Source organism: Nannospalax galili, unplaced genomic scaffold (genome assembly GCF_000622305.1).
Source record: "Nannospalax galili isolate Female #2095 unplaced genomic scaffold, S.galili_v1.0 scaffold189, whole genome shotgun sequence".
NCBI classification, from domain to species: Eukaryota; Metazoa; Chordata; class Mammalia; order Rodentia; family Spalacidae; genus Nannospalax; species Nannospalax galili.
Genome location: NW_008360331.1, coordinates 928137 through 950503, shown reverse-complemented (window position 1 = coordinate 950503; position 22367 = coordinate 928137). Strand labels below are relative to the sequence as shown.

At 38.8% G+C, this 22367-nt stretch overlaps 1 protein-coding gene across 2 annotated transcripts in view; it reads left to right on the top strand.

Moving 5' to 3' along the window:
* Cisd2 (CDGSH iron sulfur domain 2) overlaps window positions 1-22367 on the top strand; it is a 64914-nt gene that overhangs the window by 20066 nt on the left and 22481 nt on the right. The window contains exons 2-3 of one of the 2 annotated variants that reach the window (XM_008826154.3): window positions 259-473; window positions 933-1316. The exons of the other annotated variant lie outside the window; for it this stretch is intronic. Coding sequence (XP_008824376.1) covers window positions 259-473; window positions 933-1022 — 305 coding nt within the window. The 3' untranslated portion in view covers window positions 1023-1316. Of the gene's footprint in view, window positions 1-258; window positions 474-932; window positions 1317-22367 lie in introns of those variants that run through there. 2 annotated transcript variants of the gene reach the window in all.

The window sequence follows — 22367 nt, the reverse complement described above, 5'->3', positions numbered from 1 at the left end:
TGAGCACAAATATACTTAACAGGTATAATGTGATGGAATATTTTAGATAGAAATTTTCAGTTTTACAAGTCTCTAGTTGCCCATAAATAAAATAAGGTAATCCTAGTAGTTCTGGGTCTGTTCTATGAGTTTTTCAGTTTACAGGTAAGATAGACTGTGAGAAGTAGCAGATAAAGCTAAACTCGAGGCTAAAACCATTCTTATTTGTGTTCCTTTTACAAAAGCGCTACAGAGTCTTACAAATATGTATGTGTTTAGTTTCAGAATGGTTTCGGTTATTGCCATTCCTTGGGGTACTTGCTCTTCTTGGCTACCTTGCAGTTCGTCCATTCCTCCAGAAGAAAAAACAACAGAAGGATAGTTTGATCAACCTTAAAATACAAAAGGAAAATCCCAAAGTGGTGAATGAAATAAACATTGAGGACCTATGTCTCACCAAAGCAGCTTATTGTAGGTGTTGGCGTTCTAAGACGGTAAGATCCAATTACACATACGGTGAAATTATAGGTAGTATATCTTTAATATTTTTCAAAAACTTTATACTGTGAACAACTTTTATAAGAAAACATTGCAAAATTTACTTGATACATTTCAGTTTAAATTTAAATGAGAAGTTAGCTCAAATTTAGAGTTCTATAGAAACTGAAAACTTATTTTATTCCTTTTTAAACTTAAAGTCACTCAGATAGAATCAGCCAAAGACCTTTATTTAAGATTAAACAAAATAATGAATTATTGAGATTGTTTTATTTGCTACAGTATACTTGAGTCTGATTGGGTGTTTAATGTGTCTGTTAGTCAGGAAAGCTGTCTGATGAAGTTTTTTGGTGTTTTTAGTAAGGGATATGCTTCCTTTATGAGTGTTGTACAGCTGTTTCTACTTAAGGAATCCAGGTTAAAAAAATAACATTTGTAATTCTTTTTTCTTTTAGTTTCCTGCCTGTGATGGGTCCCATAATAAACACAATGAATTGACAGGAGATAACGTGGGTCCACTTATACTGAAGAAGAAAGAAGTGTAACAGTGGCCTTGGCTCCACTGTGTGCCCTAAAACCTTGCAGTGACATCTTCTCACTCGTTGTGCATAGAAAATCTTTGATGGTAGTTCTGATTACCAACCTGGTTGAATAATTATTTCTGCCAGTTATTTTCCTGCTACACTACTGCTTATATTTGATGCTTTGTCATGTTTCATTGTGACTTCAAGAATTGATGTTTCTTTCAACAATAAAATCATTACTTCTTATTTTGATTAATAGGGAATTTAAATTTTGGCAGTGGGTCCAAAATTTTTTTTTTTAATATTTCAACAGAATGCATTCTTTAAAAATCCTCCCTTATACTGCTAAGTATATTTTCCTATTGTTTCTGTTTTGCTCCTCTGTTTTACCACCTTTTGCCTATGGAACACAGTTCTATCCCAGTTTCAGAAAAGAAGTAAACTGGTTATAAAAAGTTCCAATGAGGAACAGTTTCTTGCATTTTAAAAGATTTATTATTTTATAAAAGGCATGCTCTGTGTGCGCGCACACACTGAAATGCCAAGAACACTCAACTAAACTTTCATGTGACAGTTTGAAGGTGAATTAGAAAATATATCTGAATACACACTAAAATGATAGTTTGGTAATCAAAATTAGGTTTTGTATTTTTTTTTTATAATAATCATAAAGAGCTAGGACAACAGGATACTAAGTCACTATTATAATCTAATGAATTGAATCTACATATTGAGAGAAAATTATTATTATTATTATTATTATTATTATTATTATTATTATTATTATTATTATTACTGGTTTTGTCTTTTTGAGGCAGGGTCTCCCTGTAGCCCCAGCTGGCCTGGAACTCTCTATGTAGACCACAGTGGCCTCCATCTCATAGAGACCCTCCTGCCTTTGCCTCCCCAGTGCTAGTAATCGATTAAAGGTGTGAGCTACCACACCTGGCCTTTTTTCTTTTGTTAGAACTAAGAACTCTTATTAAATATCTTTTGTTTTTGTTTCGTTGGTTTGGTGTTTTTGTTTTTTGTTTTTTTGACAGGGTCTCTCCTAGCCCCAGCCTACCTAGAACTCAGTATGTAGATCAGGCTGGCCTCTATCTCACAGAGATCATCTTGCCTCTACCTCCAGAGTGCTGGGAGAAAGGCATGTGCTACCATACCCGGCTTTTATTAAATATTTTTTACTTCACAAATACAGGAAAAAACATATGTACATACTGACTGTGACACTCAAAAGACTGCAAGGACTTAGAGCAACATAATCATGAGTCTGTAGTAGTGCTAAAGACAGTGACTCAGAAAAGAAGGGTTATTTTTACTTTCCACTTCTCTACCGAGTCACCTTTTTCTCAAGACCATGTGTATAGTTTAAAATTTTTTAAATCAGGAATTTGAATAAAATTGTCAAAACACAATTAAGCTTTGTAGACCTATATGATGAGACCGCTGAAGGACTGTCAAAAATAAAGATAGGCTGGAATGGGAATTGCAGGAAGCCTAAATAGAAATGGATTAGAAAGCAGCTGTGCAAGGACATGAACCACATAAATAGTGTTGACAAATTTTGCTTGAAACCTCTCATTTTTGTTTTCTGGCTGATAAGAGAAGTAATCCACTATGAAGGGTAGAATTCAGTTAAGTACCTGAGTTCTGCCATAAAGCCATGTGACCTCCAAGAGCAGGGAAAAGGCCAGACAATCACATTTGGGGAGACAAAGTTTTCAAGTAGACTCGGTTGGATGGGTAGTCTCTAGGGTTCCTTATTTATTTAATGAGCATACAGTAAGCTTGGCACCACATATGTAATATGTTCTGTTCTCTTGTTTTCTTTTAATATATCTCACTGTTTGGCCCTGGTAGGCCTAGAAATTGCTGTGTAGACCAGGCTGACTGAACTCACAGAGCTCCATCTGCTTCTGTCTCCCAAGAAGTGGGCTAAAAGGTGTGCACCACCACACACAGCCAGTTCTCTTTCTTTAGCTAGCATACCTAGCTGCTTCAGAAAGACTAGTGATGACAAGCCAAGGCTAAAAGCTGGAAAAGAAAGATGATTACAAGTTAACACATGAATTTAATCACACTAACACATTTTAAAGTCATATTAATTTGCATATTATGAAGTATGAATATTGTTACAACAAATAGATGAATTTAGAAAAGATTTATTTAAGGCCAGGCATGGTGGCTCATGCCTTTAATTCCAGCGCTTGGGAGCTAGAGGCAGGTGAATCCTTGTGAATTGAGTTTAAGGCCAGCCTGGTCTACATAGTGAGTTCCAGAACAGCTGGGGCTACAGGGAGACCCTGACTCAAAACGATGAAAAAAAAATTATGTGTATATATGTTTTCTTGCATGTGTATAAGTGTATTAAAGAAGAGGGCATCAGATCCCCTGAAACTGGAGTTACAAATGGTTTTTAGCTTCTATGTGGGTGCTTGGAGCCAAATCTGGGTCCTCTGCAAGAACAGCCGGTGCTCTTAACCACTAAGCCATCTCTCCAGCACCCCCAGAGGCCTTTTTTCCTAAGGGGACATAATTTTATTCAAGCCGAAGGTACTTTTTTTTTTATATGTTTGTTTTTGTGGTACTGTGGGCAGAATTGAGGGCCTCAAACATGTTAGGCAAGAGCTTTTTACCACTCAGTCACACCTTGTGTTGTTCTTAGTAGTGTAAACCATTGAAACAAAAGTCAAGAAAAATTTCAAAAGTTTACTAGAGAAATTTTGAAACATTTGTAATTTTTAGCTTATAATTAGGAATTTTAGTTTTATTCTGTGTTAAAATCTCATGTAATAGCTATCCTTAAGTCTATTAAAGGTAGAATCTACTCGGTTCATTATGCTTTATTTATCTCTGTGTGTGGGTGAGTGTGGAAGCTCGAACTTGATGTGGGGTGTCTTCCTCAGTTACTCTCCGAATCTGGAGCTCATCGACTGTGCTACACTGGCCAAGTGAGCCTGGGATCCTCCTGTCTCAGCCTCCCCAGCTCTGAGCTTGCAGTGTGGTGCTGGGGCTCTGAACTCGGGTCCTCATGCTTGTGTGGCAAGCATCTTACTGACTGAGCCATCTCCTAAGCCCCTGTTTTCTTTTTACATGAAGGTACAGGAGGCAGACACTTAGTCTTACTAGTAATAAAGAATAACTGAGCATTTATGTATACCAGCATTGCACTAAGTGTGTTACTAGGACTTTAAATTTGTTACATGTCAATGAGTTCTACTGTGTGATTTTTCCTTTCTCAGCTCCAACAGCAAGATTCTAGAAGTGTCTGGGTCTGGGGAAGTTTTACAAATTGTTAATTCTTCTTCCTACTTGTTGGTGGGGGAGAAATATAGCACCTCTTACCTCTTTGGCTCTGGGTATTTTTTCGGAGGCCTTTCATTCAATCCAATTAAGTGGCTTCACTGTCAGATTAACAAGTTATTTTTCATAGTTGGTCACAAGACTTTGGAAATAAATCCTCACCAAAAGTTTGGACACCCTTATCTGTAGTTTTTGTTTCTGTAAAACCATTTACTGCAAGTCACAATATGTTTTTAAACATGTTCTAGTTGTTTCCATACTTCAGGTAATTTATTAAAATTATAGAAGGTAAATTTATTGAAACTGTAGAGTCTAAAATGAAGTGATAAACTTCTAATTTCACTTAGAAAAGTGAAAGTTTATTCAAAAGATCAGTTTAGGGCACTGGAGAGATCAGTGGTTAAGAGCATTGGCTGCTCTTGCAGAGGACCGAGGTTCAATTCCCAGTACCCACATGGCAAATAACAACTGACCATAACACCATTTTCAGGGGATCCAATACCCTTTTCTCGCCTCCTCAGGGATCATACACATAGTGTACTTACATACATGCAGGCAAAACACATAAAATAAATTTTTAAAAATTTAAAGGTAATTGAAATACCTTTCAATTACCTTCAATTGAAATTGAAATTTATAGTACTCTAAAGATAAAATGGTTTTTACCCTCCACATTTTCCACTATTAAAACATATTAAAGAGTAGTTATTTTACCAGCTGTACACATTTTCCAGAAACCTAAGTCTAATAGCAAGCTGCATTTAAATAACACTTTTACATAGCATCAGTTGCCATCTGTAAATTTACAGAATTCTGTCATGTGCTCCTTAAAATATAGGCATTAAATAACCAAACACATGTGAATTAATACCATTTAGCTCTTAAAATGTCTGAGGATTCTAGAGCCTTTGAGAAACAGCCCTGTTGTTACTCATGACTGTTAGAGGGTTACCTCTCCTGCTTACTATAGCTACTCACACCTTACTCAGCAAATCACCACCCTTGCAAAATATCAGGTATCTAAGAGTGTTAGCAGGCTTGAGGTACTAATGACTCATATGTGTGGATAATTAAGTTGCTTGTAACAAGCACATTGCAACTCAGCTTTCAGTTTGGTGCCTCATGATGATTCATTGACATGCTTTTGTATTTTGTAACCTAATTTGTTAATAAGTTTATGGGAAGCCAATTAAGCTAGCTGCTGATCTGTATAATTTTTCCCCATAGTCTTTGATTAGAAATATGCTGTCAGACTGTCAGACTGTATTACTAAACAATTTTAAAACTTCACTGTCAGTAGGATTCTTTTTTTTTAAAAAAAAAAAAAAAAGGTGGATATATTAATACCTAACCAAACTAATTGACTAATTTCATTCCACTCATTTAGATTCATTCAGGGCTGTCTCACCAACATGAGAAGGCTGAAAATGTGTTACTGATGTTCATGCTATTCCAAAGTGAGTACCTGACCTCCCCATCTTCAGTCTACTCATTTTCCTTTTTTTTTTTTTTTCGTCTTTTTGAGACAGGGTCTCTCTGTAGCCCCAGCTATCTTGGAACTCACTATGTAGACCAGGCTGGCCTTGAACTCACAAAGATCCACCTGATCCACCTGCCTTTGCCTCCCAAGTGCTGGGACTACGGGCATGCCCACCATGCCCGGCCTCATTTTTCTTTTATAGCAGAGCCTATTAAATTTGGTTATCTGATTTCTACTCCTGACAAATCACCAGTACCAAGAATATTCTGCTAGGGGTAGGAAAATGATAAAATACGACAGCTGACAGAAGGAACAATGACCAAAAAGTATATTGAAATTAAAAATTTAAGGATTTAACTGAGATTTAACAGAGGGCCCTGGCGTGCCATAGTCACTGAGTGCATCACCATGATCAAATTATGCAAGTGATGTTTAGTGATAAATTCGAACCAAGTAGTGTGTGATGTTTGAGAAGGTAGGATTCATGTTATAGTCATTGATACCTGTGGCCACTTTAGTTAAAATTTAACATGGTATATCCATATGGAAAATTTATGCAGCATGTATTTTAACTTTGATATGTGGAGGCTTTATCACAGGAAGTTTTGCATTCAGTTAAAATATTTTCAAACTTAATGACTAACTTGATGGGTAATTTAATTTCTTAAAATATGGCAGAAGCTAAGTAAAGAAGAGGAATTTAAGTCACGTAAATTGTGTTAGATGGCTTCCTCCACTACAGGGGTGGTTAAGAATCATGTTTCAAAACCACATGAGTTCTCTGTCGTCGTGCATTTTCCCCACACAGGTTAGGTTACGGAACACAATTGTAGCTGTTTTATCACTACAGGGGTGGTTAAGAATCATGTTTCAAAACCACATGAGTTCTCTGTCTTGGTGCATTTTCCCCACACAGGTTAGGTTACGGAACACAACTGTAGCTGTTTTACTTTTTAACTGCTGCGTCTGAACCTATGCTTTAGTTTGTTGCGGTGGACTTTTACTGGAAGCTAGTTTTATTATGTTCGTCAAATCAACCTTTTGGTTTTTTGTAGAAATAAGGAAATTGTGTAGTGATCATTCAACATAGTATATACACTGGATAGTGCATGTGAATTATTAGCAAGTATACAATCATATGTTAGCTTGGTAAGGACATTGAGAATACATTCAGAATGGCATAACTTTATCTTTCAGCTAAAGATGACATCACTCTTAACTTCCCAGGAGTTTAAATGCTCAAATTCATTGCTTTAAAAAAAAAAAATGCTTTAAGGGCTGGAGAGGTGACTCAGTTAAGAGCACTGCTGTTCTTGCAGAAGACCCTGGTTTGAATCCCAGCACCCACTTGGCAGATAACAACCATTTGTAACTTCAATTCAGGGAAATCTGACTCCCTCTTCTGTTCTCACCAGCCCTGCATGGCACAGGTGCACTTACGCATATGCAGGCAATACACTCATGCACATTAAAATAAAATAAAGTAAATAAATAAGCAAATAAAATGCTTTAAACTATTATGGTGAGAAAGTATGTTTGTGACTGTTTTCTTAAAATACTGTTCAGCTGAGTGTGGTGCTACACGCCTTTAGTCCCAACACTCAGGAGGCAGAGGTAGGTAGATCTCTGTGAGATCAAGGCCAGCCAGATCTACATAGTGAGTTACAGGCCATCTGGGGCTATATGTAGGCCCTGTCTCAAAAAACAAAATAAAAAAACAAAGGAAACTTCCCCCAAACAACAAAAAATACCCCAGAAAACAAAAACTGGTCAAATGATGTTAACATTATCTCTACTACAAGACTAATTTTCAAAAATAATGCAGAAAAAAGGTGAAGAAGGTAGTAAAATGCATAATTGGAGAGATGAACTTTATACTAGTGAAAATGAAAATATGAAAACAATTCAGTAGAATTTCAAATTCCCTGTAATTTACCAGTCAGTCGCACTGTCACATGCTAATAGTGCAAAACAATCATATTCATTAAACAAGTTAAAGAAACACAGATTTGCTGGGCATGGTTCCAGCACTCAGGAGGCAGAGGCAGGCAGATGTCTGTGAGTTCAAGCCAACCTGATCTACATAGTGGGTTCCAGGCCAATTGGGGCTAAAGGGAGACCCTGTCTCCAAAAAAGACAAAAAACAAAACAAAAAACCCCCTCACCTCAAGTACCAAACTCTATAGAATGCTCCCAAGAAATAAGGTGATTTTAGAAAGATGCTCACTTTTCTTTTTTAAAAAAATTGTTTTTTATGTGTATGAGTGTATTGCCTGCCTTGCATGTATGTAAGTGCACCCGTGTCATGCAGTGCCCACGAAGATCAGAAGAGGGAATCAGATCCCCTGGATCTGGAGTCAAGGATAGTTGTTAGTCACCATGTAGATGCTGGGAACTGAACCCGGGTCCTCTGCAAGAGCAGTCAGTGCTCTTAACCACTGAGTAGTCTTTCCAGCCCCATGCACACTTCTCTAACTGTAGCAAAACACTGGAAAATCTAGAGGAAATGGTTATTTCCTAGGGAAAAAACTCATGTATGACCAAAACTGACCAAAGAAGAAATAAAAAATGTGTACCAATTACAAAGCAGAGGATAGAATGTGACTTTTAAAAACCTTAATTTAGGGTACCAGGGATGTATGTAGCTTGATTGGCTTAGCATTATCATAGGGTATGCAGGGCACTGAGTTTAACTCCCAGCACCGAAAAAAGTCCATCATTTTAAAAGTATTAAGGTTAGGCCAGGTGTGGTGGTGCACACCTTTAATCTCAGCACTTGGGAGGCAGAGACAGAGATGTCTGAGTTCAAGACCAGCCTGGTCTACATAGCAAGTTCCAGGCCAGCTGGGACTACCAGGAGACCCTGTCTCAAAAAGACAAAAAAAACAACAACAGTATTAAAGTTGCAAGAGTTATATCAACACTACTTAAATTATTTTTTTTTTTTAATTTTAAGCACTTGTGGTGCCCTCATCTCAGCTCTTCAAGGCAGGTAATATAGGCCTGTACTCTGGATTATCCCCCAAATTGAAAAAGAATATTCCACAATTTATTTCATATAGCTAGTATAGAATTAACATGAAAACTGCACAAGAAATACAAGCAAAAACACTCAACAATAGCAAAAATAAGCCAATCTAATTTATGTATATGGATGAAAATTTAAAAATCTATTAAAAACAACATTGGCAAGAGCAGCATATTTTGAGAATTCAAGTGTGTTTCATTATCAGCTAATATATTAGCAATTATATTAACAAAGAACAGAAGATAGAGTCACACCAATAGATGTTGAGAGTGTTACTGTTAAGAACCAATAGCTATTCCTAGTGAAGATTGTTGAATAAAGTGGGAATTGTTGAAAACATTTATTAAAATTCTACAATATTCATATTTTATTACATGAAATACGTCAGCACCTGGAAACTGCCATGAATGTCCACTGCCGTTTTTGTACTAAAGACTATTGTTAATATCAAGATAGTAAAATGAAATGATCAATATAAATACAGGAAAACAAACTTTGATATGATTTCATGTCTAGAAAATCAGTGATTAAGAGAAACAGAAGAGGGGCTGGAGAGATGGCTCAATAGTTAAGAGCACTGGCTGCTCTTGCGAGGACCTGGGTTTAAATCCCAGCACCCACATGACGGTTAACTGTCCGTAACATCCTCAGGCATTGCATGACAGGGTGGGTGCATTTACATACATGCAGGCAATACACACACATAAAATAAAAATAAAATTTTTTAAAAACGAGGGATTTTGTTGAGGTGATTGGAAACCATGACTACAAAATTTATCATTGAGCACCTTGAAATGTTAATGAGAAAAATAGTTTATTCACAGTAGCATTAGTAATAAATTTAAACCAGGCCTGGTGGTGCACACTTTTAATCCCAGCACTCAGGACGCAGAGGCAGGTGGATCTGTATGAGTTTGAGGCCAGTCTAGACTACAGAGCAAGTTCTAGGTCAGCCAGAGATACACAGTGAGACCCCGTCTAATAATAATAATAATAATAATAATTATTATTATTATTATTATTATTATTATTATTATTATAAAATTAGGAAAAGTACAGGACCTATTATAAAAATGCCAAAATAAGATTTTTTTTGAGACAGGATCTTCCTGTAGCTCCAGCTGGCCTGGAACTCTCTATGGAGACCAGTCTGGCCTTGAGGTTATAGAGATCTGCCTGCCTCTGCCTCCCAAGTGCTGGGATTAAAGGCCTGCACCAGCACACCTTGCTCTGATTAAGATTTAAACACACGAAAACAACACTATTGTAAGAATATGTCTTTTTTTTTTGGCTGGGTGTGGTGGTTCATGCCTTTAGTCCCAACACTTGGGAGGCAGAGGCAGATGGATCTCTGTGAGTTTGAGGCCAGCCTGGTCTACAGTGAGTTCCAGGCCAGCTGAGGCTATAGGGAAGCCCTTTCTTAAAAAAGACCAAAAGAAAAAAAAAAAAGCATAAGAATATAAATCTTAAATACATATACTTCAATAAAATTCACAAGGTAATCACAAGAGCATTTAAAAATTGGTTGAATAATTTTAAAATTTATACAGAAAACTTAGTTGTAGGATAAAACGATCACAGTGCTTTCTAAAAAAGTTTTTAATTTTATGTCTGAAAATGTTTTGCCTGAATGCATGTAAGTGCACCCGTGTCATGTATTGCCTGCAGAGGTCAGAAGAGTGTGTCAGATCCTCTGAAACTGTTGTTAAGGATGGTGTTAGCCACCATGTGTGTGCTGGGAACCAAACCTAGGTCCTCTACAAGAGCAGCCAGTGCCCTTAACTGCTGACCTATCCTTCAGCCCCACGCTTTTCTCACCAGATATTAGCACGTGGTAAGAAGTTGAGATCAAGTTATTAAGAAAAATAATTGTATTAAGAATAAGCAAGGTGTGTGTGTGTGTGTGTGTGTGTGTGTGTGTGTGTGTGTGTGTTTGTAGGGGGGATCCTAGAGCAGTTGGAGAGGCACTGGGGGGCGGTAAATATGATCAAAATGCATTGCCTCAAAACATAAACATGTTCTTTCCAAGCATTACTTAAATATTTATTTTAAAAAATCAATGAAATATTTATTAAGCCTAAAGACAAATATCAGTTTTTATATTGGTGTTCAGAATACAGGTCCCTATTATTAGGAGTCAATTTAAAAGTTCACCTCCGCAGCATTGCACGACACGGGTGCACTCACATACATGCAGGCAATACACTCATACACATAAAATAAAAATAATACATAAAATATTTTTTCAAAGTTGTTTGAAATAAATTAACAAATTCTAGAAGTTGAAAACATCCTCCCCCAAATCTTTCCAAATAATTCATAGAAGAATACATAATAAATATCAGCATATTTTAAACTGGATGAAAATTAGATTACTCATAAATATGCATATAAAATAGCAGATGCTGTACTTAAAGGGGAATTTACCAGAATTTGTATTCACAGGAAGGATGAAGAGATCTATAATCTTGTTGAAGATTTACAATAACTTTTCTACTCTTTGTCATATAGGCCAGAGACCATGTTTGCCCACTGTACTTACTGAGTAAAACTGAGTGAGTAAATAGTAGGAAAACGTTGGAAATCTTGGTATGACAGGTGCCCACAAAAGAGAGATTCTTCTGACAATTAAAAGACTTACTAGTAAAAAGTTTAGGAGGTACAGTAGTCTGAGGTATGTCTGATTTGAAAGACAAATTATTACGTCTTACATCTCTACCATGAAGAAGTAAGTACAGCTTCATAAGACCCCTTTGGGTGTTAAAGGTAGCATACTTAGAGACACTCCCCTGACATGTGCTAGGTGACAGAGAAGGCTGCCAGCTTTGATAGGCACTTAAGGCAGGAAAAGGCCCTGCAGTAGATCCAGGCCACCATGTGAGTAACCCTGACACTTGGCCCATTCAGTCTCTTGACATCAGTGGTATTAGAAGCATGAAGCATGTGCTCTGGTAAAAGACACCATGTAAAGTTTATGACAAACCCAGAAGGAGAATCAATATAGCCCCTTGGAATGTCCTACCAAGGCCATGCTCCTAGCTGATAATTATGTTCTGTATAATTACATAACATACGTACCTTAATAGCTCCTGGCATGGTACTAAACTCGGAGATAGACTGCCAGACAATGGGCATTGAATAACCCTGTGGCTGGAAGTTCCCATCATTTACTTGTTTTATTATACCTACCACTTTGTGAGACTAGGCACTGAAGATAATTAGGGAAACAACCAAGAGAATGAAAATTATAAAGAAAAAGAGGTGAGGAAGCAAACGTGCATGATGGCATATGTTAATAAAATGATGGGGTGCAACAAATACTTAAAATCATAGTACATCAAAACAAAGGAGTACCAAAGCATACGCAGTGAAAGGGCCTGCCTCATATTCCAGAAAATCTATCCTGGAGCAATTAATTGAAAATAATTTTGGACCCTATGCAAAAAGATTAAAAAGCAAGTCCAACAAAAATTGTAAAAACAAACAAAAAAAGAGAGGCTGGAGAGATGGCTCAGTGGTTAAGAGCACTTGCTGTACAATCATGAGACCTGGAGTTCAGATCCCAGCACCGATTATAACACGCCTGGTGTCCCACAAACACCTATAACTCCAGCTCTAAGGGGATCCAACATCCTCTTCTAGCTTCAACAAGCATGGACACGTGTGCACATGTGCACACATGCACACCCAGACACACAAACACACACCTGTACCTGTGCATGTGCATGCATACTTCCCTGTAGGGATGACATAAAATGGATGTAATCTGAACTAATAATTTTTTATTAATCCCAGCAAAACCACATGCTTTTGTGTCTTGTACCTGGGCACCTGATAAGTTTCCTTGGCAACTTCAATTTGGTACTCTACCCAAAAAGATAATGGATGAATGAATGTGGGTGTGCTTCAGAATAAACATATCAAAGTGCTGAAAGCAAGCCACCCATCTCCACTGCATACAGTGGAGATTGGGAAGGATGAGTGTGTGACCTTGGGTGAACGAGATATTCTAGAACTAGGGATGAAAAGACAGGATGGTATGTTAAGAATGGGCTGTAGCCAAACTTGTACTTCTCCAATTGAAGCTGGAGAGACCGTTTTGAATAAAATTATGAGCAGAGCCTGACTTGAGGACAGAGTTCCAACAAGACAGTTCCATCAGCACAATTCCAAGATGGTTCCAAGAGACATGTGGAATTCAATGGTATAATTTAAAGTGAATGCTTAGGGGTGAGGATGTAGTTCAGTTGGTAGAGTGCTTGCCTAGCATGCATGAAACCCCAGGTTCAATCCCCAGCATTGCATAAACCCAGTGTGGAGGCACATCTGTAGTCCAAGAGCTAGAGAAGTGGAGGTGGGAGGATCAGTTCAAGGTCCTCCTCAGTTACCTAGTGCGTTTAAGGCCAACCTATGAGGTGTGAGCCCTGTCTCAAACACACATACACCTGTTACTTAGTAAAAGCATACATAGGAAAAGGGGTTAAAGATATTGTAAATAGCCTTAATGCAAAGGTAACTATCAGAAAGAGAAATCTAGAACAGCAAAAGAAATTTTCAAAAACGGAAGAAGACATATTGAATAATGAACAAAACATAGAACAGTGGATGTCACATGCTATAACTAAATTGACATAATTGACACATCACAATTATCACATCAGTAAACATGAGTTGTTTTAGCTGGCCTATTGAAGGGAAATAATTTCCAGTTGTAAATGGGGCTGCTAGCCATGCATTTTATTGACCTTGTCAGGCCCTTAAAAAAAGTCCTGGATTCACATTCGTTCATTAAATTAGAAAAATATCAGTAGGTAGGGCATTTTTCCACCATAGGAATTGGCACTTGGATCACTCTGCCTCCAGAGTGCTGAGATTAAGGGCGTTAGTCACAACGCCCAGCCTAATATCTATTTTTTTATTTGTATATGTTTGAAGCCCAAAATACTACAGTGTAACCCTAGCAGCAAAGCACAGCTCCATGCATTTGCTCTCCTGCAGGTCTGATGAAGATCAAAAGACGTGACTGAGGATTTGAAATAGACTGCTCTTCACAGTCCCAAGCCACGAGGCAGTAGTCACCATTAATCGGGGTCACTCCAGCACAGAAGGCATGCTTGAAAATGAGCACTCAGCAACTTCTGCACACCAGTCGCAAGTGAATTCAGCAAATTGACCAGAATTTCCAAAACTTAGCCAGTCAACAGTAGCCATCAGTTTTGAAAGGCAGCCAGTGGCACAGTTCTGTGTAACGGCCAATCGGCAGTGCCTCGCTGCCACCGGTTTCAGTGGGCTAGCAGAAGCATTACTTTGCTGGTCACACAGCTGAACTTTCAACACTAGCTGACATCTGCCCCCAGTCCGCAAGTTCCTGAACTATCAGGCTTCTCAAAAGCTATAAAAGTTCAACTTTGGGGGGGGGGTATTTTTTTTCCCAATAGATATTGTTATCCTTTGGATAAGAAATCTACCACACCCCACACCCGGCCTGTGACTCCAGGTGGACGAAGGAGGGTCTCTGGGCCTCCAGGTTCTGTGAGAGATTCTTCCTTAGGGGAATAAGGTGGACTGTGGGACAGGGCACCGGATGGTCTCCTCAGGCTTCCATGTCCATGCATGTGCACATGCGCGCGTGCACACGCGCACACACACACACACACACACACACACACACACACACACAGGACTTATGGTTGAAGACTTGCTCCCTAACTGATGGTGATGTAACTGGCTCACTGAAAAACCAGTGATCAGTTTATTAATGGGCTCTTAGAGCTGGGCTTAGTTGGAGGAAGCAGCTACTAGAGGTGAGTCTTTAAATGGTGTAGTGCTCTCCCCCTTGCCTCTCCGCCTCCATTATATAAGTATGGTTAACTTACCCTTTGTTTCCTGCCACGTGAGCTTTGCCTTAGGCCTTCTAGCAATGGGGCCAAGAGACCTTGGTGCTCTTGAAAGCTGTGAGTTGATAATAAATACTTCTGCCTCTAGCTTTTCTTAGGTGATTTACCACTGTGAACAAAAGCTAACACATACACTGAGTCCAGTTTATTGTTTGCAATTTCTCAGGCTTTTCAATGGTTCTGACCTGAGCTATGAGGTCAGCCAAGTTACACACACACACAAGGACTATGTGGGGATCTCCTAAGCTGTTTTTTTTTTTTTTTTTTTTTTTTTTTTGTCTTGAGATAAGGTACAAAGCCTGTAGACTTTCAGTTGTGCAGAAGAGTTCTGGGGCTGGGTGCATAATAGTGTGACCATAATCAACACTCCTCTAAAGCACACTTAAAATGGGCAATGATGATGAAGTTTATATGTATTTTACCACAATTTAGAAACTCTTTGTTTGAGACAGAGACTCACTTGTAGCTCTGGCTGGCCCGGTACTCATTATGTAGACCAGGCTGGCACAAAGAATAACTTTTTAAAAGGGCTTCTATGACATCTGCAAAATGATCCCAGCAGGTACAGGGGCTTGCTGCCCAATGACCTGAGTTTGATTCCTGGAACAAGCTCCTGCAAGACGTTCTTTGATCGCCACATGAGTGCAGTGGCATGCCTGATACATACATACACAGAATAAATAAATAGGGCCAGACATGGTAGTGTACACCTTTAATTCCAGCATTCAGGAGAAAGAGAGAGACAGGCAGTTCGTCTCTGTGAATTTGAGGCCAGCATGGTCTACACAGTGAATTTCAGGCCAGCCAGGGCTACTTAGTGGGATCCTGTCTCAACAAACAAACAAACAAAATATAAAACAATTTTTAAAAGAGATTTTGTGCTAGGCCTGGTGGTTATAAGCCTTTAATCCCAGCACTCAGGAGGCAGAGGCAGGTGGATCTCTGTGAGAGTGAGGCCAGCCTGGTCTGCATAGTGAGTTCCAGGCCAGCTGTGGCTATAGGGATACCTTGTCTCAAAAAGACCAAAAAAAGAAAAGAAAAGGCTTGTGTGGTCAGATGAGGGTATGGATAATTGCCTATGTTGGGGTCCACCATATCATTGGCCATCATTCTATATTCTGTTCTGCTGCCCAGTGCTTTGTGCTCCATTGGCATTAAAGCAATTGCCACAAAATTATCTTTTACTATGAAAATGAAAGATTTTTGTGATTCAATTTGCCTTCTGTATTTTGCAGCTCTCTCACATTCAGAAACCTACTGACACTAAGCAAATAGGCTGAAGGCTCTTGCAGAGGACCTGGGTTCAGTTTCCAGCACCCACATGGCAGCTAACAACTGGTTGTAACTCTAGTTCCAGGGGATCTGACACCCTCTTCTGACCTCCAAGGGTACTGAACACACATGGTGCACTAATGCGTGCAGGCAGAACATACAAACATACATACACATGAAATAAAATTAATTAACTAAAAAAACAAAAGCAGATGAAATAAATAATCAGACATGTTGAGAGAGGTCAGAGGACAACTTACCGGAGTCAATGCTCTCCTTCTACCATGATGGTTCTGTGAATTGACCTCAGGTTTTCAGTCCTGGCAGCAAGCACTTTTCACCTGCTGAACCATTTCACCAGTCTACTGTGCTTTATTTCTTAAGAAAAGGCCTCACCAATTCTTTTTGACTTCTCAGTAACCCATGCAGTAAAGCCCATTTATTTCTTGTTCATAATTTCTAATATCTCCTTAGCAACAGATTATGCAGATTTAAAGAATGATGTTGTTGAAATTCTTTATTGTTTAAAGGAACCTGTTGAACATGCTCAGGAAATAGACAAAAATGAATCCTTTAAGTGTTAAAGCTAATTTTATTATTTTAAAAATTACATTTATTTATTTATTTACTTTGTTTGTATATATATGTGGGAGTGAGGCTCACATGTCCACAGAGTACACGTAGATGTCAGAGGACAACTTGCAGGAATCAGCCCCTCCCTGTTCTCTCTCCACTATGTGGAATCTGGGGATTGAATTCTGGTCATTGGGCTTGGTAGCAAGCACCTTTACCTGCTGAGCCATTTTGACAGCTCTAGGCTATTTTTAAGAGACATTATGTGTGACCTGGAGGAGAACTTGAAATGGATTGTTATGTCTCTATGACTACATATATGTTTTTTAATGGCACAACATGTATAACAGAAAATTTACCATCTTAATCATTTTACTTGTGCAGTTTGGTGGCACACTGCTGGGCAACTATCACCACCATCCATCTCCAGATCTTTCTCGTCTCTTCACATCCTGAAGCTGCACAGCCACTAAGCAGTAACTCCTCAGATTAGCCCAACCTAGCAAGCACCACTCTGCTTTGTGTTTCTGTGAATTTAGGTGTTCCACATATGTAGAACGGGATGTCAGCTCTCAGGTTGATGAGCGTCTCTCACATAGCCTGGAGCTTGTCAGATAGGCTGGGCTGGCTGGCCAGGAAGTCCCAGACATGTACCTTTCTCTGCTTCTCCAGCAATGGGATTATAAACGAGTACCACCAGCGCCTGTTTTTTGTTTTTTTTTTTCCCTTTGAGCACTAGGTATTAAATTCAGGTCTTCATATTTGCACAGCAAGACCTTCCCCTTCTTTTGTTTGTTTGAAAACGAGTCCTAAGCTGTCCTCAAACTTACTGCATATCCAAGAGGGACCTCAAACTTCTGACCCTTCTGTCTCCACCTCCCAAATGCTGGGATTATAGGCATGTGCCACCATGCCTCATTTTATGTAGTGCTGGGGCTCAAATTCAGGGCCATCAGGCATGCTAGGCAAACAGTCTGTCAACTGAGCCACATCCTGAACACCAGTAAAAGCACTTTTAAAAATAATTCATATTTTTGAGATGGAGTCCTAGCCCAGGCTGGTGTTAAATACCTTATGTAACTGAGGATGACCTTGGACTTCTGATCCTCCTGCCTCTAGCTCCTGAGTGCTGGGATCACTGGTGTGTGCCACACCTAGAGGTGCTGGGATCCGACTCTAGGCTTCTTGAGTGCTAGGCAAGCAGTCTACCAATTGAGATATATCTTTACTACCCCAGTAAAAGTACTCCCAAGAGGTAAGTTTAAAGCTCTGGGTACCTACATTTAAAGTAAAAAGGAATCTCCCATTATTATTGCTGTTGGTGTTATTGTTATTTTGAGACAGTGGCTCATTATGTAGCCCAGTCTGTCCTTGAATTCACTATGCAGCCCAGGATGGCTACATAGTGATCCTCTTGTGTCAGCCTCCTGAGTTTTGGGATTACGGACATCTACTATCACACCTGTATTCATCACTCCTATTGAATACAATATCTGGAATTTAAAATTTTTTAAATTATTTTATTTTTAGTGATTAAAAAATTTATTTGTGGGGCTGGAGAAATGGCTCGGCAGTTAAGAGCACTGACTGCTCTTACAGAAGGACCCGGTTCGATTGCAGCATCCACATGGTGACTATGAACCGTCCTTAACTCCAGTTCCAGGGGAATCCAAAGCCCTCTCTTCTGACCTCCGCAGCATTGCACAACACGGGTGCACTCACATACATGCAGGCAATACACTCATACACATAAAATAAAAGGAAAAGAATAAAAATAAAATTTTTTTTTAATTTATTTGTACAAGTGCTTTGATTGTCAGTATGCTTATTGGTATGTGTGTCATACCCATGGAGACCCGAAGAGGGTGAAACAGCCAGAGCTGCCATGTGGGTGCTGGGACTCGAACCCAGGTCCTCTGGAAGAACAGTAAGTGCTCTTAACCCCGGAACTGTCTCTCCAGCCCTATTTTTATATCATGTATATGAGTGTTTTGCTTACATATATGTAAATGTACCATGTGCGTGCAAACCCATAGAGGCCAGAAGAGGGCATCGGATGTCCTGTAACTGGAGTTACAGAGGGGTTGTTGACTGCCATGTGGGTGCTGGCAAAAGATTAAGAACTGATAAGTGAATGAAGCAAAGCATCAAAAGAGAAAAGCAACATGCAATAGCTACCGGCTTTCTTATGTCCCCATACTGAACTTGCTGAGAAAGAAATGAAAACAGCTGCCTTCATAACAGCCGAAACAATACAAACGCCTGGAAATGAACCTAACCAAGGACCATACAGTAAAAGTTGTAAAATACTGAGGAAAGAAACTATACAAGACACCAGAAGATGGAAAGGCTTCCCATGTTCCTGGATAAGGAAAAGTAATATTATTAAAATGGCTTATAGTACCAAAAGCAAGCTATGGATTCATTACCGTTCTCATCAAAATACCTAAGGCAAAAATGGTAAAAACAATTCCTAAAATTCCTATGGGAGCACAAAAGATCTTGAACAGCCACAGCAATCCTGAGGCATCATGGAGTCTCCATTTCAGAATATGCTAGAGTCATTGTGGCAAAAGGAGTAAATGCATATGGACCATCATTATTGTTGTTGTTATTTTGAGACAAGGGCTCATTATATAGCCCAGACTGTCCTTGATTTCACTATGTAGCCCAGGTTGGGCTATCAACAAGAGAACAAAGGACCCACAAATAAACCATGCAGCTGCAGCCAACTTACTCTCAACAAAGGTACCAAAAACGCATGTTGGAGAAGACAGCCCCTTTAACAAACAGTGCCAGGAAAACTAGATAGTCACCCGTAATCCACGGAGAGAAACACGAAACAATTATTGCTTAAATGTGCTTTTAGACATGATTAGAGCACCAGTACGTTTTGTGGTTTTAGACTCTGATAAATGGAATTAGAGTTTTTATCAGTAAGTATTTTTTCATCTTGTTTTATAAATTGAGAAGCAAAAACACAATGAAATGGTAGCTACTTAATTTTTCCCTAGGGTCATCTTATGTGAGCATTTGGGTTTTCTTTGATAAAGTTTTGGTTGATGGCCTGAATCTAAATAGAAAAAGATACATACATTTTAACTGCCTTGTTGAAAATTAAGCACAAATTTCACATTCTAGGCTATTTTCAAATACTGTGTTTGTACAGGTAAGTGAAGAAACCAAAGTGATCAATAGCCTTCATATTTGATTTTGGTAAAGAAATCTGAATGCTGTCTATGGTGTACATTCACTGGGTCCTTTGGCAAGTTTTGACACCATCCTTCCAACCTGGAAATTAAGTCTTGAAGTCAGCTGGATATGCCAAACCAATGGTGGGTTCCTTCCACATATACACAATGGGTTTGTTAATAATTTAGAGTAATTACACATCACTAAAGGAAATTAAGTATCATGCAGGGAACAACATATCAGTCTCTCATTCTTCAAGCTCCCTTTTAGGTCTTCATGTCTTAAAAGCTCTGGCCAAAACATGAATAGATTTCTTATGTGCTAATGGATTCAAAGGAGATGTTTTGGCAATTACTCTGTTAATTCAATGTAGTATTTTTGAGAGTATCAGAAAAGTATCTCAACTATAACTTCTCTTAAAATATTGTTTTCCATTTACTAAAGCTAGAATTTAAAAATCTTTTAAAAATGTTCCCTCTTTTCTGTTGCTATTTCAGCTAAGCTGTTGAAGAAGGGTTTACTCTATCTGTAGAAAAAATATTGCCAATTTCCTCATTCAGCATTAATATTTTTTTAAGTATAAGGGACAAGCGTGGTGGCACACAACTTTAATCCCAGCACTCAGGAGGCAGAGGCAGGCAGATCTCTGTGAAGTGGAGACCAACCTGGTCTGCATAGTGAGTTCCATGTCTGCTAGGGCTACAAGGAGACCTTGTCTCAATATATATATATATTATTGTGTGGGAGGTCATGTGCTATGGCGAGAGTGTGGTGACCAAAGGATTACTTTTAGGAGTTGGTTGACCTTCCACTGTGGAAGAATTGAACTCAGGTCATCAGGCTTGCACAGCAAATGATTTTACCTGCTGAGCCACCTCGCCGGCTTCTTACTCAGAACTTCTCTTTCTGGTATTAAAGATTGTTGTAATTTTTCATCTTGATGTGTTTGGGTTATCTTAAATCTCAGCTCCACACTATCATCAGGTTATGGACAATTTTACTTCTTTCAAGGAAAATATCAATGCTAAGATAGCACTGCATTTAATACAGATTTTATTATACTCTGTGACAGAAATTGTAGGGCGTCTGCTAAGATGACAAGCTAGCTAACCTTGAGTCCTGTGCTAGATCTCTACGTATTAGGCACAGTTGAACCCTTAAGATGTTTTAGTAAGAAAATCAGTGGTAGTAAATTATTTTTTATGGAGTACTAGTCTTTTATCGATTGAATTTGTGTTTTATATTTGGGTCAGAGTATTCGGTTCCCACTGTTTATATGAGCCAAAAACTCTACTCAGTCTGTTTGGGGAGAAAACAGAATTAGAAAAGTGAATGACTGTTAAAACCAATGCATAGTCCAATGCTGTACTTTCAGAAGAAAAGATAAAATACTAATTTTCATGACTATTTTATTAAGCAAGTAAGTTTGGAGGAAGCATGTGACCAATTGATGTGCAGATATTTGGGAGCTGGTTTTATGCCCTGTCTTCTCAGGTCTTCCAGTTAAGTATCTTTCAGGGGAGTGTTCCCTCATTCTACTGGGCTAGCAACAGTTAAGACAACACAGGTCCATAAATCCTCGTGGCTCCCTCGGGTTTGCTGCTCTTCTCTCCATTGTTCTTGCTGTTTAGGAGGCAGTGTGAGGTACTGGATGCTCCACAGAGTTGGAGTCAAGCAGACAAGGGTGTGAGTTTGGCTTCTGCCTTTAACTGGTGTGTGACCTTGCACAAGTGACTCATCTTCCTGAACCTTCCATTATTTATCTGTAAGATGAGCAGGATGCTTGCCTTCTGATTGTGAAGATTAAATGACAGTGTGACAGAACACCTGTCACAGAGTGGAATGTGGATAATAATACATCTAGTCACTCCTCTGTGGCCAGGGAAACAAATAACAGCAACACGTGGTATGTTCTATCATCTAAAGACAGGTCTTCCCTAGGAGTTGAACATCAGTTGGGATAACTTTTCGGGGGTAAAGAAATGCATTATCTTATTATAAACTACTATGGTTGCTAGTCAATCTTAGAAAAATACAAAGAACAATTTTTTTGTTTGTTTATTAGAAGAAGCATTTCATTACAACAGCATTAACCTATTCAATAACATTTTTCTGAGCTAGGGTACATCTCTTTCAAAATTGGCTGTACATTTCTAGGTTTACAGATGAATTATTATGCTTGTACAATCTTTTACTCATCATAAACTCTATAAGACAAAAAATCAAATGAGTTTTTAAAGTTTAAAAAAGATCTCCACTTCGTTGTTAAAATACACAGTTTCATATAGAAAAATTCATTTTAAGGCAATTGACATTGAGACGTTTTCACATGCATTTCTAATCTCTATATATAAGACTATTACTGGTCACAGACGCTTACTTTCTGAGTTCCTTGGCTTCTGAGCATGAATATAAACTCATCAGATAGACAGCCTTCCTCTCCCACTAGAGCCTCCATACTCTGCCATCCCTGCTACTGTCCACTGTGCTGTCAGCAACCCCATCCATTCCCCCCTATCTGCCCTTCTGGTAAATCTAGTCAGCCAGAGGTCCCTGTTCCAGGAGGATCAGCTGTTCCTCATCTACGGCAATCCATTGTCAGTATTCCTTTGGATAGA